The sequence below is a fragment of the Notothenia rossii genome (genome assembly GCF_949606895.1).
Source record: "Notothenia rossii genome assembly, chromosome: 2".
NCBI lineage: Eukaryota > Metazoa > Chordata > Actinopteri > Perciformes > Nototheniidae > Notothenia > Notothenia rossii.
In genome coordinates this window covers 31,229,613-31,247,368 of record NC_136904.1, presented here as the reverse complement: position 1 = coordinate 31,247,368, position 17,756 = coordinate 31,229,613, and the positions used below count along the sequence as shown (strand labels likewise).

The 17,756-nt window shown below is 40.0% G+C and overlaps 1 protein-coding gene across 1 annotated transcript in view; it reads left to right on the top strand.

Moving 5' to 3' along the window:
• LOC307030154 (protein kinase C-binding protein NELL1-like) overlaps positions 1 to 17,756 on the top strand; it is a gene marked incomplete at its 5' end in the record, with an annotated part of 327,739 nt that overhangs the window by 77,398 nt on the left and 232,585 nt on the right. The window contains 1 exon segment of the mRNA XM_079666422.1: positions 7,877 to 8,047. Coding sequence (XP_079522548.1) covers positions 7,877 to 8,047 — 171 coding nt within the window.

The following is a 17,756-nucleotide window of genomic DNA, read 5'->3' as shown; positions in this document are numbered from 1 at the left end:
CTCTTCCCTCCCACCTCCTCTGCCAGCTCTGCTTCTTCAATATGATAATATCCTCCTCTCCTCCCTCCTCTCGTCCTCCGCACTCCTCATCCTCAAAGTAAAAACGTCTTTTGAGTGCAGGCATTTCAGGGTACCAGCTGCAAAAGCACAAGAAACCTCTTTTTTCTTTTTTTCTTGTGCCCGGCACTGGGGAATGGAAAGCAAGGCTGCTCCACTATGCTGAATACAACAAAAGAAGCCTGTTTCTGCAAAGCCAGCAGTTTTCTTGAGCCAAGTAACACTCTTATTGTCAGCAAGTGGTAGTAGCTCTGTGATGAACTAACTCAAAGCCCAGCGTTCCAATGCACCTGAGTACTTAGACAACTCAGATGCTCAGCCAGCTCTTCCAGCTGATCTGGTCATCGGCGTGTCACTCGACATACCTGTCTATAAGCACTTACTGTACAGGTTCTTCTCTTTCAAGGGAAAATGCTGACCTGAAGTCAACATGAGGTGTACATTGAAACACACTGAGGGATGGAGGAAAGGGACTTGTTCAATCAGACTTTGTGTGGAAAGTTTGGGAATACTGGCGAGTAAGCAGGGAGAAGTTTGAAGCAGTCAATATCTGCCACGCTGCAATATTTGAATAATGTAATAACATGGCCTGTTCTTTGTTGTGTCTTGCTGCATATTGAATCACTGATCTGTCTGTTTATTTTTTACTTCATTTTCTTCTGTCGAATCTTTCAATATGTGTTTTGCAATGGATAGGATTTGTGTGAATCTTAGAGACAGGAAACCTTCTGGCTTCTATCCTGAACTCCTGATCTCCCCCATGGAGTATGGCTGCACCTCTTACCTCAGACATATTCCAGTTTCCACTCTGAACTCCCTGGATACTACTAAGTCTAACTTACAATGATTCTCTATATTTCTCAGAATCTTCTTTAGAATTTCTGTGTACTATCATATAATTGCAGACCATTGATAACATTACGGTTAACAGGACTTAACGTACACCTAGTTTTTCAACCAATAACAGGTGGCAAACCCACAGTGACAGCTTTATCAAGTTACTTTGACTAACATAACAGCAACATCATTGTTCCCATCCAGGAGACACACAGTAATCTAGGATATCAGTCGGAGTTGTGTTTTTGTCCACTTGATGAATGTGAGTCCAGTTGTAATAGGTGACTCCACCTACTCTTGATTAAAATATCTAGCTCTTAAACTGCAAGATGTTCCAACTTTTAACTGGCTACTTGCTAAAGAGATTTCATATTACATGTAATCAAAGTCGACATTGTGCAGTGTTCTAGACTTATTGTTCATTAGCGATTGAAGCACAGTATAGTATTAAAGTAGTGGCAGTGCCTACTGTTATCGCTACAAGAAAGCAGTGTTGGGGTTACTCCAGTCAAACAATATCTCCAGCTCAGACAAGCCTGCTGGGTCCAATCAGATTTATTACATGAGACTATGAGAGAGTAAGTGTGCCCCAGCCAACACAAGTGAACCATTAACTGGTTGTATTTTAGAACTTTTCAACGATAACTGATCATTGTTTTTTGGTGAAATAAGTATATATTTCCTGTGGTTTATCAACTGCTTTTTGGGTACAATGGAACTCTAAAATACTGTACAGTATTCATGAATTCCCAAGCAACAAATGGTAGATTTAGCTTGACAGGCCGACCTGGATCATTCAGATGATGCAATTTGCCGATAGAAAATAAAAGCCCTGGGGCACATCTAAATTCTCTTAGATGCTCAAGATAGTTGACATAAGCATTTGGTTTGACAGTTGCTGCTTTCATTTCTCTGAGGCTTCCTTCAAAAACAAAAAACACATGAATCGGAATAGAAGCTCTTGCTCTGCTAAAATAACCTATATTTAGAGAACCCCGATGAACATCAAGACAAAAATAAGGAAAAATAAATTAGAAAACCATCTTGCAATAGGACTATACAACAACAGAATATCAAACCAGGGAATTAATGGCAGCTAATCCCACTACTTTTGCGCCCTTCCTCGGACCCCATCTTTAACATCCTGTCCACTTCAAACAACTTCTGTGGTAGTTCCTGAAATCATAGGTGTCTCCAGGAGCACATTTTTCAATAATAACCCACACAGACGCACAAGGTGAAAACAATACCAGCCACATGCCACTGCTGCACTCACACAGCACGACAAAGGATTTGTTCTGCTCGCTAGCAACAACAAAGCAACCTTAGACTCATCCTGCCCACAGCTCCTGGAAACCTCTGCAGTGTTTGCTTAAAGTTTCAATGACAGCATCCCCCTGAGAATCCTGAGACTAACAGACCTCCCTCACCTGTCCAGCAGAGACCTTCACCAGCCTCTCAGCTGCCCTCGTCATCAAAAAAAAAAAAACAGCAGAAAAAAGCTTTATGGCATATCAGATCTCCTAAACAACATTGGGATGTTTAATAACACAATTTTTCCGTTTGATACTTTACATTTTGGACAAATATCTTAAAATCAAAATTGACTGAAGATTCAGTCATTTGTCATCGTTCACATCCTCTCCAACAGAATTGCTGCAGATGCATTTACTTTCCATATTTCCAGTGTGGCTTTTCTTAAGTAACGGATCTGAATACGTATGCTACCCCTTGTCTCTTACGGGGCAAGCTCCCATGGTCATTAAAGAACAATTGCCTTGGCCCATGTTGATCATTGATTCACAATCCCATAGTATCTCAGCTCAATAAATAGCTGAACTCTTCAGGAATACCAGGCTTAAAAATGCCCGGAGATGGATTTTGTGAAGAAGCACCCATGTGGATTTATTTTATTTACTCCTCTGCACCCTGTATTTCCACCCTCTCAGGCATATCCATCAACTGTTTAAACCTGGGGGCATCACTGCCCTGATTCACCTCATCACCAGGAACCTGAGGCAGTCTGTGTTCACAACAAATCATTTGCTCCTGCTCAACACTTCCAGTTGATCTATAACTGAAAGTTACACCTATTTTCCACCACCATCCGATGAGATAATCTGCCAAATCTAGAAACTCCCATCACGGATCTGAAGCGCAATGCCTCACAACCAATCCTGGCCCCATTTTCCAGGTCAGTAACTAAAGGCATTGGTGGGTTTTCCCATCGCGGTATCTGTCCTTCCCCTCCTTCTCCTCCCGTTCCATGGACAAGCTCCAGAGTGTTGACCTCCCTATTGAGCAGATAATTGTCTGTCAGCTGTCCTCCGTGGAATAGCTGCTCGACACCTTGGCTGAAGAAAAAGGACAGGATGATTTGCAGCCAACCCAGCACTCTTGGTCAGCCCTTTATTTCAGAAACTTTTCTAGATGCAAGTGCATTTTGATGAAGACCACTAGTCAACTCTCCAGCTTTTTCCCCAGAGCTGTCACCACTTTCCTGAGACCCTTACACAACTTTACAATTTTCACCCCAAGTCACTGCCTGCAACCCTTCCTCTGTGCTTGTTTATTTTTTTACTCAGCAGTTTGAACCATCTCCTCTGCTCCCAGCACATTTATAGTACAGTGAGGAAAATGTGGGGAGCCATTAGCATGAGCATTACGTCTCCTCCGTATGTCCCGGATTATTAATAATGTTGTCATCACTGAGGATAAGTTCATTGCTTGTGAAAAGTCACACAATTAGATATTTATTTCTTATGATGTGCAGCTAATGAGAAAGACTGCGGTTACATTAGAACATAGCTGTGAACATGCAGGATTTATTGTTGAATTGCCATGTCACCGGGAGTGCTTTTGACGAAAAGAAAATATAAATTCAAGGTGTCTCTATTTGAATTTATGATAGGCGTGAAGCAGGAAATCAAATTTTTCACCTGCAAAATCACCATATCTGTAGATGAAGGGTGCAAAAAGGTATGGCTCACAGCAAGTCGGTTTCATGTTACATTGTGCCGAGAAACTCCTCACATTTCCTTATAAAATACAGTATGACATTGCATTAGATGTATTTGGCAAATGCTTTATCCACCATGCTGGAGCCTTAAGACACAATATAGCATTGACGTTTAATATGTAGTCTTAAAGGAAAACTTGCGTTATCTTTTCTTTGTTGTTAAATATAAATTAGGAAATCTAAAGCTGTGGCCGAATTCAGGAGCTTTGCTTTGATAGGCAGACAGTCTTAGACTGATTGCATCACTATTGGCTTAGCAATTGGCTTAGAAGTGCAGATGTTCTTGTCCAAATGTTGTGGACATAAGCAATGCGTCCATAAGAGCCTTTCCCATTATCCGTTGTCTGATGCTTATTGTTCATTAGCAACTATTTGGTTAAATCAGCTTAATGTTCTCACTTCTATCTTTTCGTGCTCATTCATGCACATCTTCTTTTCAAGTGCATATTTGTTAAGGAACATAGTATAGTCTATCAAGTGGCAGTCTCCCTCAATCCAACATTGTCTCTTGTCTTTGATATGCAAAATTATTTTTTAATTGTTTTCGAAAGCTGCGGATCACATTGAAGGTATGATTGGTCCACAACAAAATGGCTCTTTAAAATGCTGGTTCTTTAAGCATTTTGATGAAAAGCAAGTCATTAAAATGCTGATAAGGCTCATTGTTTTTGATTCTGTACAGAGAAAGCACCAAAACAGATATGTCATTTTGAGTGTCAGTGGGGCTACACAATTAGTAACAAATGGACTGCCTGCCAACGGATTATTCCCCCTCATTAAATATGCTGTAATGCAGGGATACAATAGCTACCACTAAATGCTTCATAAAATAAGCGCTTGCTGTGAAGTGGAGTTAATGCCTTTGATGATTATTTCATGAGTCAAATCAGGATAACGGTGTTTTCGGCTCGTTCAGTGATTTCAGCCTCTGGAGGAGGCTTCCATCAGTGGGAGAGGGCGAAACTAGAGAGTCCTCGTTCCCGCTTTACTCCTCGCTCGATGCAAATGATTCTTCTCCAGCTGACAAGAGGCTCTGTCTCCTGCAGCACGGCGGAGAGAGGGCTGTCAGACGCTGCTCAGCGCAGCCACAGAGTGATGTATTCATTTAATTTCAGAGTGATGACATGCTGTACAAAGACTGGCCAGCCATACCCATACTGACTGTACTTCTCTCTCTTCCACACATGCAGGTAGCCAGTGCTCGGGGCATGCAAACGCAATTTAATGTTGTGGAAAAACACTTGTTTTAGTATTAAGACAGCTGGCTGTGTTGGGGGCTGATGGTCCGTCATTAGCTCTGTGGAAAGGTTTACACTTCTTGAAATCTCAAACCAACAACAAGACGCCCCCTCCACTTTTTTCCTTTGTCTTCTCTCTGAGCAATTGTTTGTTCATATTATTGTATTATGTAGGCAACACAAGCACTAAAGCTTTCATCAGAAGAGAGAATTGAAGGCAAACAATACAAATATAACCCAAACCGCCATTTCAGTTCACAACGAACAGCTTTGCTTCATCTTTGACCTACTGTGCTTGCCGTGGTGGGGCACTCACAGTTTCCCTGTTAATGAGGAAATAATGACTTATGTTTTAAACGATGAGTTTTGGTAATCTGGCAAACAGTTTTTTTGTTTTCTTTCAACAACTTTTTTTAATTTTATGTTTTTGTGGCAAAGTATCGGCGTATTCACAGATCTCAGCCTTACTTTAATGAATGAAATAATACCATCACTAATATATAATAAAACACCTATTCTTTTTGCATTACATGAATTTGATTTTTATTCCCTAGTCATTTTATTCACTAGACATGATTGAATAGTGTTAGCTATATTCTGTAATGCCACAAGCCAGTCAGTTAACGGTAGACAGCTGACTGCTAATGCTAACTGTTCCCAGATAGATTTATTTTAAAGCCCCGCAAGTAAAGAAAGCGTAAAACCTGTTGTTTTTAAGCTGGCTGTCTAACTTAAATAACGTAAATAAAAGAAAACAACAATCAAAATCCCATATAAATGCCAAAGTTCAGTTTCGTATTGTTCAATGAACCCCAGGTTCAGACAGCTCATGTTCAGCCTTATTCAGTTAACAATAAAAAGAGAAGAAGGAAGATGATTAATTGAAAGTGTGAGAATGTGGAAATATTTCTAACAGTTCAAATTAATGCAAATACATTCAAATAATTTTGTATAAACATGGCCCACTTCCTGTCTTCCTTCTGGGTACAGATCAATCGAACATGCAGAATATAACATATCTGCACACTTCTTTAAAAAATCCTGTTATGTCTCATAACTATGTATGTACTGTATTTCTTACATTATCACATACTTTCTAAAATGTTTACTTGGTCAGTATGAAAATTCTATATATATATATTGTATATTTTATCCAAGAGAAGGCTGGAAAAAATCTGCTTCCTCACAGCCGCGATTGATATTCTCTGGAGTGGGCCCACTCCCCCTTACCATAAATATGCATGAGAGCTGTTGAGCTTTGGAATAGGATGGGCCTGATCCCTATGTGTGTGTGTGTGAGAGCCTGTGTGTGTTTCATATAGGCTAGGTTTGGACTATATATTGGAAAGCTGTGTCACACACTGTATATTGTCTGTGTATATGTGTGAGAGGGGCCAGGAGTCCCTGTGTTGGGGTCATTTTCAGCCTCAGGGAAGCTGAAATGTCATGACTGGTTGCCTGCGGCTCCCGGCTGCCGCCTTCTCTGGCTGGCTAGCTCTTGATTTAGCGTGGCTGATGAGGGAGGAGAGGAGAGGGCCTGTGGTGCCGGTCGAACGCCTGCAGTCACACCGCTAAGTGAGAATAGCAGGTGAAACTGAGACAGAAATATCTTTATTTTTTCAGTTTGGATAGGCAGGCTGACACAGAGCAATCACCTCACTACCTGTTTGATGAAGTATCAAATCTGTGCTTCATGTGTACACACATGTTGATAGTTTGTCGGCTGGCTAATGAAATAACCAACCCACTCTCTTCAGTCTGCGTACAAATGACACAACTTTACACATTGGAAATCCGTGCAATAGACACGCAAACGTCCAATTTTGCGTGCATATGATACACCAAGCATTCCCATTGAGTTCTGAGGCAGAGTTTTACGTGCATATGATACGCCACGTTTCGTGCCTGCACCACTTATTTTTGTCTGGTCGGGTCTTGGTAGATCGGAAGCTGTGTGGTTCATAAAAACATGTTCTTACTCAATACCAAGCCACGATTATTGTTTTTATTTTAAATCGTATAATGTCTGACTTTTTTTGCTGTCCGTTAGGAAAATAAATGGGGCTCAGAGCACCAGAATACTGAGTATTTTTTAAATCTTATTTTCCTTCTAATTTGATATTATTTTCCAAATAACACACTGTTATTTACTCAACAATAACACACAATTATCCTTGTTTTTATTTATTCATTTGATTCTATAATATTGGGCTTTTTAGCCGTTCCTCAGGAACAGAATTTAAAAATAAAGTAAAGGGACTGTACGATCGCTGAGGATTAAGGGTAGTGTAGTGTCTTCGGCCATCCTAAACTCCGAAATGTATTTCGGATTTCATATCGCATTAACACCATATCCCAACGTGCATTGTGGCTAAAACATCCAATCATTGAGCTTCAAGCTGAGGCTCTTGGATAATCAGTTCAGTGGGTGTGTGTTGCAATGATGCTCGGAATGTCCCATATACAGTAGGCCTAAGTCTGTTTCCGGTTATTTTATTTTTAAATTCAGTTCCTGAGGAACGGCTAAAAAGCCCAAGATTATAGAATCGAGAAGAATAAATAAAAACAAGGAATATGATCCTTTATATGTTAGATACAACATCATTGCATTATACTTTCTGATAATCATAATTTCCATTACAGGCTCTAGTTTTCAATGAGTTTTGAAAGGAGACTGGAAACCAGGAAACTGAGCACCTCTGACTTCCCCTCTCTTCCTCTGCAGTTACTTTGAGCTGGAGAGCAGCGGGGTGAGGGAGGAGATCCGCTACCACTACCGCTTCAAAGGCAAGCCGCGCTCCGAGTCCTTCCCCTACCGCCTAGCTGACGGCCAGTGGCACAAGATCGCCCTCACCATCAGCGCCACCCACCTACTGCTGCACGTCGACTGTAACAGGTAAAGCAGACACACACGCTGACATCTTGATGTCCCTGTCACTAACTATTTCCGCCATGCTCCTTTTGTAGCAACACATCTAATGAGCTGTTCTTCATAACGCTAACTATTTGTTCTTTCCTGTCTGGGTGTGGATGACACATTGCTAGCAGCGCTGAATATGAAAACATCCAACGGCAGATTAACACACAGCAGCGTGCATGAAAGGCTGTTTCTTTATTTAGCCGTGTTCAGCTCACAGGGATCCATAATGAAGTGGAAGGTAACAATGACATAATCACCCCATCGATCGGGCAGCGAAGGCTCTTTTCTAAAGGAGCACTCAGTCAGAGCTGATCCATAAACATGCACTTCAACTGTGACAATCCATCTAAGTCCTTCATCCCCCTCCCGAGAGGCAGGAAGCCATCACTTGTCCTCTTCTCAACACCATCACTAAAGATGCATCGTGGACAAGTGGTGTAAATTTGAGTAGAGGTAATGCTCTGTTACCGCTGGTGGATGAAGAGCTATATGATGCACGGGAGGTTGTGGTATTGATTCTTCCCAGATTGCTATTATTCCCATCAGGCTGCTGGTTTGTCAATTAATTATCGCTGTCTGTCAGACTTTAGTGAAGATAAAAGAGAGCATCAGATAGTTATTGGGGGGAATAGATCAAAATAAAATTGAATAACATGTGACAAAACGTCCTGCTTGCTTACAATGCTTTGGGTTAGAGTCAATTACTGAATATTAAAACGGTTTAAATGGGAGCTTTTTCTCTGTATCATGCTACCTTAATACAAGATGCTACTATTTTAGTTTTCTCTTTCATCTTGTTTTTCTCTTTTTATTTAATATATATTATTATCTCTGTCTGAATTTTTGTTGTCGTTTTTATATGTTTATGTTTTTGTCAGTACCGTACATTGCAATAGACTGGCATATCAGCCAGACCATTACTAGACACCCGCCAGCAGCTTCTTAATAAATATAAACTTCTCCCTTATTTATTTGACTTTGGGAAAACCATGTAAAGAGAAGGTACCCATGTACTAAGGCTCACTCCTTTTGGTAGCAGCCCCTTTTTCGACCTTTATGCAGAACTGCTCGATTAACCTTGTCTTGGAATATAAAAATCGAGCAGGTGAATGTGAGTTTCACCGTGGTGAGCAGGCTCCTCCCACAGTAAGTGCAGTGGGTAGCAGGGAAAGGTCAACCCGCTCATCCTCCGCCACTCTCAGCTCTGATCACATGTTTCCCCCGGCTGCATATTCCCATGATTTGCAGCACCACCAGCTGACACCGCCTGCTGGCAAATGAGTTTTCAAATGGCCTTCAAAGTAGCAATCCTGGCCCATGATACCTGTCATCTGCGAAACAACACAGCACATTAGCCTGATGTGACTCCCTCCCACTGTTATTTGAAAACACATGGTGAGACAACTGGAGTGTCAAACTGTTTTATATGTTTAATCAGAAGTAGCATATTCTTATGCTCAAAGGATACAACAAAGTCCCATTAAACCAAACTGTATTTACTATCATTTGATATGGACTTCTCAGAGGAATATAGTATTCGCATGTTGTTGTCATTAGTTCTCAAGCGATAAAGCTTGTAATTGGATGCTTTTATAAAGCTGATAAACACTGCTTTGAGCAGAATATGGTGAGCATTTCCAATCAGATCTTCCCAGAGGAAACTTATTATGAAGTAAATATGAGGGCTTGATTTGTTTGTATTGTTTGCAAACAGATTATAGCATGAGTGTGTCTCTTAAAATGACCTTCTTATGTTTTTTTGAGAGGACAATGCTGTTAAAGTCATCCCCAACATAGATTTCCCATTATATTTCCCCCCCCTAGATGTTCTCCCAGATTGCATTGACAGCAACCAAATAATAGTGGCTTTATGTCAAATCGTAACAAAAGAACAAATAGAAAACACTTTTCCTGCTAACCGGATCATCTAATTCCATTTATGTCAGGAAGGATTCCTCCATCCGAAGCAAATTGGCAGCTCCATTACCCTTTAAATTTATTGCGATTTGATTTATGAACTAAACAGCTTTTTATTGATTTCAAGGCTCATTACATGGTTTTTAGTATCCATAAATGTGTGAAGGTACAGTGTATCCTCACATCTTCTGGCAGACTTTTACCGTGTCGAGTTTCTTTGGGCTTGACAGCTCTTGCTTGATTGGAGGACAGGATGTTTTACGATGAGTATTTCAGGTTCAGTCAAGGGCAGAGCAGAACAAATTAGTTTTTTAACCTGGATTGTAATGTGGTCAAAGTTGGTGCAAGTTTAATATCCTCTGGAAGTTAGTCCCAGCTCTCTGGTGAATAGTTAGTAAATGCTTCCTCAGCAGCAGTAAGCAGCAGAGGGTATGTACAGTATATGGTAATAGACATTTAGAGATGTAATTTGCAGCTGTTCTTAAAACACTTTTGGTCTGACTCTGACACACTGGAAGCCACTTTGTTTTTTGTACGGATAGAAACATATGATATGCAATGTCTTAGCTATTGAAATGTAAAGTTGTTTTTAATGCAGACTTTGCTACTTTCAGACATAGCATAACATCAAATGTTAATATAAAAATATAAACTTTGAAGGCTTTGTGTCTGTTAGCGTGTTGGGAGTTTGCCTGTCTCCTAGGATACGTTAAACATAGTCTGATGAAAATGTTAAACAGTCAAAGACATTGTGAACAACTATGAAGTAATTGATTTCAGTTGCTCCCGATCAAAGAAACCCATAAAACAAAGCAAAAAAAGACTAATGCAATAGAGCTATCAAGCTAATGTGGTTATTATTACTCAGATAATACTTTGTAATTACACACTCCTATCTGCTGACAACATGATTCCCTTCTGTGAAACTTATTAGAGAACTTTTTTATTTTTTTAAGTTATGCTACCAATGTCAAACTTGATTCTTGGGCCTTTTTTCCGATGAATAGCTTTAAGATAAGTCCAGCAGACACTAATGAATTCAGACATTAACTAGTGAATGTCTTTGACCCCTGTTGCTCATCATCATCATCATCATTATTTGATGAATCCAATGTTCCATTTGTTCCCCATTTATTTTTTCAGCAATGCGTCCGTCTGGGTAATAGCTCATCAGTGCTCTATTCTTTACAGAAGGCTCGTAATCTACAAAGTCTGAAGAATCTTTTTTCAGTTTTTTTTTCAGTTTACTGTATCTCGGTTTTGCTCTTTACTCTGGAAATGATTTACATGTATATATTTTATCAATTCTATATAGACAGAGTACAAACATGATTAATCTAAAAAGAAAAAGGAAAATAAAAGTAAGTAAATACATTACAGTGTTTTAAAGGCAATGGAACCACTTATCCAACACATTAATTGGACTCGTAATTAAATGTTACACCATAATAATTGTTTCTAATTTGATAATTTCTTGCTGTCACAGTATCAGAGCATTTCAGACTTGGTACTGTTATGCAAAACAAGAAAAAGCAACATTATCCTCTATTTCGCTGACTTGATCCACAAGGTTATCCTGCCACATCTATCTGTTTCTTTGACACTGTTTATTTCAAGAAGCAAATCCTTTGGCTTTCTGCAGGGCAACAGCTTCAAATTGTACCCGTAGTTTTGTTTGACGGCACCTCAAGAGTAACTGAGTCCGAGTCTCTCACCGTGGGGCAGGATTCGGAGTTAATCGCAAGATGGATCAGAAATTCGAGAGTTCATCGAAATGTTCCTGTGTCTGTATCCTCATCTGTCCTTGTCTGAGATCGATTAAAAAAAGAAATAAGAATAAAGACATGTGGGCAACATGCTGAAGGAGCTCATAGAGGAACTTTTGCCTTCAGCTGGTATTTATTTAGCAAAAGTAATTGAGCCAAGCAGTTGCATCCTGGTCTGCTGTACAGAGGGAGATTATTCCTCCATGAAGTCTTTGGAGAGGACTAGCTTTACTGAGTTCCATAGTCCATTCCTCTACACAAGCACACAGTGGGCTTAGGCTGCTGTCCAAGCAGAGGCTGTGGTTGTTCCTGAATCTGTTGAAGATTGACTTTTGTTTCCTTTCACAACATCTTGGTTTTAAATAACACCAGTGGTTGTTAAGGGGACTGCAGTCAGCATCCCATACATTTTAATTGGATTTTGGCTCCGTGATACAAACCAGTCTGCCGTTTGCAAATAATTTGAACAGCAAATGTAACGAAGCAACAACGACAAATTCATGCCCTGTAGCAAAGTTACAGCTAGCTGGCTAATCTAAGCATAGCTGGAGTTATAGTGAGCTGGATGCCCCTGCTTTGCATTGCTTTTGGTTAGGAAAGTAATGAACTTTGAAGCTCGATAAAAAGCGAGTAGTGGCATAATTTAATGCAATCAAATGTTTAATTCAAATGTAAAATGTAGCAATTAGCAACTGAGCTTTGTGATCTGGGAACTGGTGCTAGAAAGATATTTGTTATGAACCTCTTTGTATTATTTCATCGACTTTCTCTAATCTGTAGTATTGCTGTCTTGGTGTTGCTGCAGAGTTCTCCCTTTGGGGGTCAACAAAGGTGTATCTCATTTTATCTTACTGCTATAACTGAAACAATAGTTGCACCATTACTAAGGATAACGGGTTATACAGGAGTACTGCAGCACTTAGAGTTTAAAGGTCAGGTATGTATTGAGACTGGAGAAAATATTTTTCATTCTGAGTCCTATTGTTGCAGATATGACCGTTTTTCCTATCAGCTATGTTGTTCAACTCCTCATTGCAGAGATTTTGAGATAGGGTCAACACATCTTACTATCCTGTACATGAAGTCATGCAATACAAACCTCCACTTAGTCCTTAACAACAACATAAAACCTCTCGTGCCCAAATTCCAGAATGGACATGATAATGCACTCTGAGTTTGTGATGGCCGGGCTGCTGTCCCAAAGGTGTAGTCTGCTAAAGGACATTTGATAGACTTGCAGATGATTTGCAATTATGTATTAAGACTTGTGACTGAATTTACCCTATAATAAAGCTCAACAGTAGTAAGCATTGACATGATAAGCAGTTTTTTAAGTGCTGCAAACCACCAATTAAGTTTTGTCTCTATGGATACTTCCCTTGCTAGCTTGCCCCACTACATACAGCTGTCATCTGATTGGTTGTCCTTCGAAAGATCAGCGGTAAACAAGGTCAAAGTTGAAATAATTTGAGCACAGCGCAATTTGGAGCACCACTCTCTCCATTGAAACACATTGAAAACATCAGAGCTGCTTGAATCAATATGTGGGGGCTTTTAAACTGCGCCATGAGGTTAGCCATAATTAGGCCTGTCGCGATAATCGATAAATTGACTTATCGTACGATAAATAAAAATGGACTCGATAACTTTTCTGAGCTCGATAAATTGCCGTTTACATAAAGATGTGACCAGCATTTTAGCCTGGAGCGCTGTGGCTGCCAGGCGCGCTGTGAGGGGCGGGGCTGACACACAGCCAGGTCAGGACACTCCGCGTGCACGTGCAGCAGCGTAGCAGCCAAATTAATAATATAGCGACAAGCGGGAGACAACGTGTGACTTACTCGCGGGAAATTTAAAGTGAAATGGAATTGGTTACAAAACCTTACTACACATCTCGATTCTCCGGTGTGGCAGTATTTTGGATTCAAACCAAATCAACGAGGCGAACCTACGGACTTGAATGAGCCGGGCGGTGTGTCGCATTGGTTTAAAAAAGGTAGTGACAAAAGCAGGCAATACCACGCATTTTAAACCACCTAAAACACAACCACCCCATTCCGTTTTCCCAGCTGGGAGCAAACACGGCAGCTGGAGATGGAGAGCCCCCGCCCGACAATGCAAACATGTTGGTGTTCCTTGCTCGAAAACTTAGAAAAACAGATTTGGATATGGCCTGTTGAGGCATCTGGGTCTTTGACAGTGGACTGTACACTTGACTGTTGTTTTAAGGAGTTTTTTTTTGCTTGTGAGATAATGTGTGCTCATATTTATTTATTTATTTATAAAGCTCTCTCTCTCATATATATATATATATGAGAGAGAGAGCTCTGTTTTCCAGCCTGACTATTTAATTTATTGTTTTGGTTGTGTGTGATTTAATTAATTTTTTATAATTTAATTAATTTGTTTTATTTATGAATTTATATATTTTAATATTATTTCACATTTCATTTGCAATGTTGAATGTTCAATAAAAAGTTATGTTTGAAAGGATGTACTAGAATTATTATTATATATTATCATTATGTCTAAAATGGTCTTAAAACGGTGCTGACAATATTATCGTTTATCGCAATAATTTCCAGAAAAATTTATCGTCCAACACAATTCATTATCGTGACAGGCCTAGCCATAATATCTTTGAGACATTGATTAGAGGACGCTGCTCCTGTTTCTTCTACTGTTTTCTGCTCTGATCACCACCTTGTAGTTATTCAGTAGTTACCTGAAAGTGAATCTTAGTTACAAATCGATACTACTCACAAAGGACACAGTGTTGACCTCAGTCTTTCATTTTTTACACAATTTATCTTACTCTCCTAATCTGGCAGAGACTCGTCTGGTCTGCCGGACTGCTGTAAACTCATTTTATCTAGCAATATTCAGTCTCTCTCATTAATTATGTTTCATCTGCTCATTGATTAATGTGGTTTGCCTCAAAGCCCATCAGCTCAGCTCATTCACAGGCATAGCATCTCTATTAGCTGCCCCAAAGATTAGCCAGATCACTTACATGTCTGCTCTTAATAATTATCTCAATTGTATCTTATAGATCTTGCAAAGCTGAGCCCCCTGTGATTGTAACTTAGCATGTATTAAATCAGGTATATTTCGACGTTTTAACTCCATCTGTAAGCATTGGGTGGATGGTAGAGAAAACAGCTTGAAAAGGAGGTGTTCTCTATATAAATAGGCCCACCAAGCACAGAATGGGATTTACTATTAATAGATCCATCTATTCTGTAAGGTGTGAGCTGACAAGTCTCATCAACAAGTTAGGTTAGAGGATGGCACATCAAAATGAAGAGCTCAAAAAGAGCAACATTAGGTAGTTGATAATTGTATTAAATGTAAAATATCTCTTGGCCACTAATAATGTTCATTAACTGAATAAATAGAAAGACTTGAGCCTTGGGTGAGTTACTGTCGGGGAATGCTATTTATAATTTTACGATTTAAATAAAAACGTTATGCCAGCTTGGTTTGAATTAGGATCCATAATTGCATTCCTGTTAAAAAATATATTTAGAATAACTGTTCTTAGGCTTCTTTTATTAACGCATAACCCGGAATGCTTTCAGATCTTGAGTTTTTTTCTTTATTCAGCATCTTATGAAAAAATCTTAAAGCTAAGTATGAATATGCATCCTTGTGAAGTAACATAGTAACATGAGTACCTGCACTCTTGTTCAACAACATTCTAATCCATTATTGTTTAACTAACTGACTGTAAGCCATAACTCTGTAAGCCATACGCTTTTGGTGGAAATGTTCATGCTCCAACAGACAGTTTGCTATTTGTCCAAATGTTGGCGTCAAATTTCATCGAGGTTTAAACTTAAGCATAAGCCCAGCACATATTTACTTGCATATGTACAACTCAAATCATTCAACTATCGGGATTGCTGCTCTGGCTTGTATCTGTGTATCTTGAGTGGTGCAAATCACAGGATGCAGTGACAGTGCTCTTGCAAAATAAGTAGCAATGCTACACTGTGTCCCAATTCAGCGGCCGCATCCTCCTGAGGATGCATTCGGAGACCGCATACGTCACTTCCGCCAAACGAAGGCTGTCCCAATTTAAAAAAAAGACAAGACTCCTCCGAATGCGGCCCGCAAATGCAGCCTTCTTTCCCCAGATTTAGAGGATACATCTGATGTACACTCCGCGGTGTACCATATTCCAGGATGCAACGGGTGATGGTGACGAATGAGTTAAAAAAAAAATATATGGCTTGTAACGTCCCATCAACGGCTACAACGGTTTCAGCTGGATTCGTTTTTAAATGTTAGTATGGGGTTTCAACTCACCCAAATAGTAAACGACATGAAAGAAAAGTAAACCTATTTAATTTGTGTATTTAAATATACGGGCAATTGGAGATGTCTTCTTTATATTACATACATAAAATAATATGAAGTGAAAATATTTCTAAACCCTGTTTGGTTTTCATATTGTTGGGATTCACTATAAAGCTAATTTATTTATTTAACTGCTTTTGTTAACTGCCGGTGACGTACAAGGACATGCTCCGTAGACCGTCTCATTTCGCAGTCCACGGAGGACCCAAGCTGGGTCCTCCGCGGACTGCGAGGCTGGGTCCTCAGGAGGACCCAGCCGCTGAATTGGGACACATAAGGAGAATTCCAGGGGAGAAACGTGCCATGGGCATGACTTTTACATCGGGTGAGTCAGTGTATAATTCTAACTCAGTGATTACATTATGATTAAAGGTGGGGTAGGTAAGTTTGAGAAACCGGCTCGAGATATACTTTTTGTTATATTCCATGGAATGCTCTTAACATCCCAATAGCAATGAATATTTTAAGTGCTTTGACAAAAAATCCATAACAAAATGTCATCTGTGGAAGCCTGTAGTACTGTAAAAAGCACGACCAATCATTTTAGCCCGGCTAAAATAACTGGATGGCCTACCTGCCTGTCAACCTTCCATCTGTGCACAAACTTATCTCGTGCCCTCATTGGTCATGTGTGCGTTCGTGTGTTGGAGGAGGGGCTCTGTAAGGAAGTGGCAGATTTGTTCCGGCTGTGTATTTTCAAATTCTAGCGCACTCGAGCTAGTTTCTTCAAAATTACCTACCCCACCTTCAAGGTCGTTCTGTCAGAAAATCTCAGTTTTTTTACCTACTATTCTATAAATAAATTCTGACTAACAGTCAAAGTCACTGACATCAAAAGCAAAATCTGCTGTTCTGACTGCCTGCTGCTCTCAGGAAAAAAACATGCGACTTACCTGAGCAAAAATTCAATTTCCTGTTTTGCTGCCGCAGCATTTTGGGAACATTTCAATGAAGAACCCAGTACATTTAGATATGATGATATATTTAGAATACAAAATTGCATTCAGGAGGGAGAAGTATGCTTCATGTGCGTTTCCTTGTACCTATTCTAGGATTTATTTTATGCCCTGTACCTCCTCCACCTATCATTTTTAAGAGTGTTTAATTGTAACCAACTCAGTTACAGTAGGTGATTTCTCTCCCACACACAAAACCACGTCTGGGATATCACCTGCATGCAAGTGCCAGTGTGGAGCCTATAGGTCAGACGCTTGCATAGCTGTAGTATGTCATTTCAATCTGCACATTTTCACAATTGAATTAGTGGCAGACCCCCAGAACATACTCTTTGGTTACACTCTCAGAGTCCGCCCTTTGTTTTGGATCTGAAAGGCTAATCGCAGTAATGACATTGGCTCTGCTTCTCACTGACAGCCACAAAGTTGTCCTTACATGCGGAAGGTCATTAATGTGCAATCCTGCTGGTGTTTTCCATTAAGGGCCTTTGCTGCATTCAATTCTGTTCAGTTCATGCTTCCTACTACTTCTGCTTCTTTATATTCAGCATCCAGTCAAGCTAGTCCTCTGCTCCATGTGTGATCTTCAGATGTGGTATGAAAGCCAACCTTCAAGAAGGGTTGAGTTGAAAGTAACATGTTTCTCCCCTTAGGCTCCCTCCTTTGGGGTGCAACACAGAAATG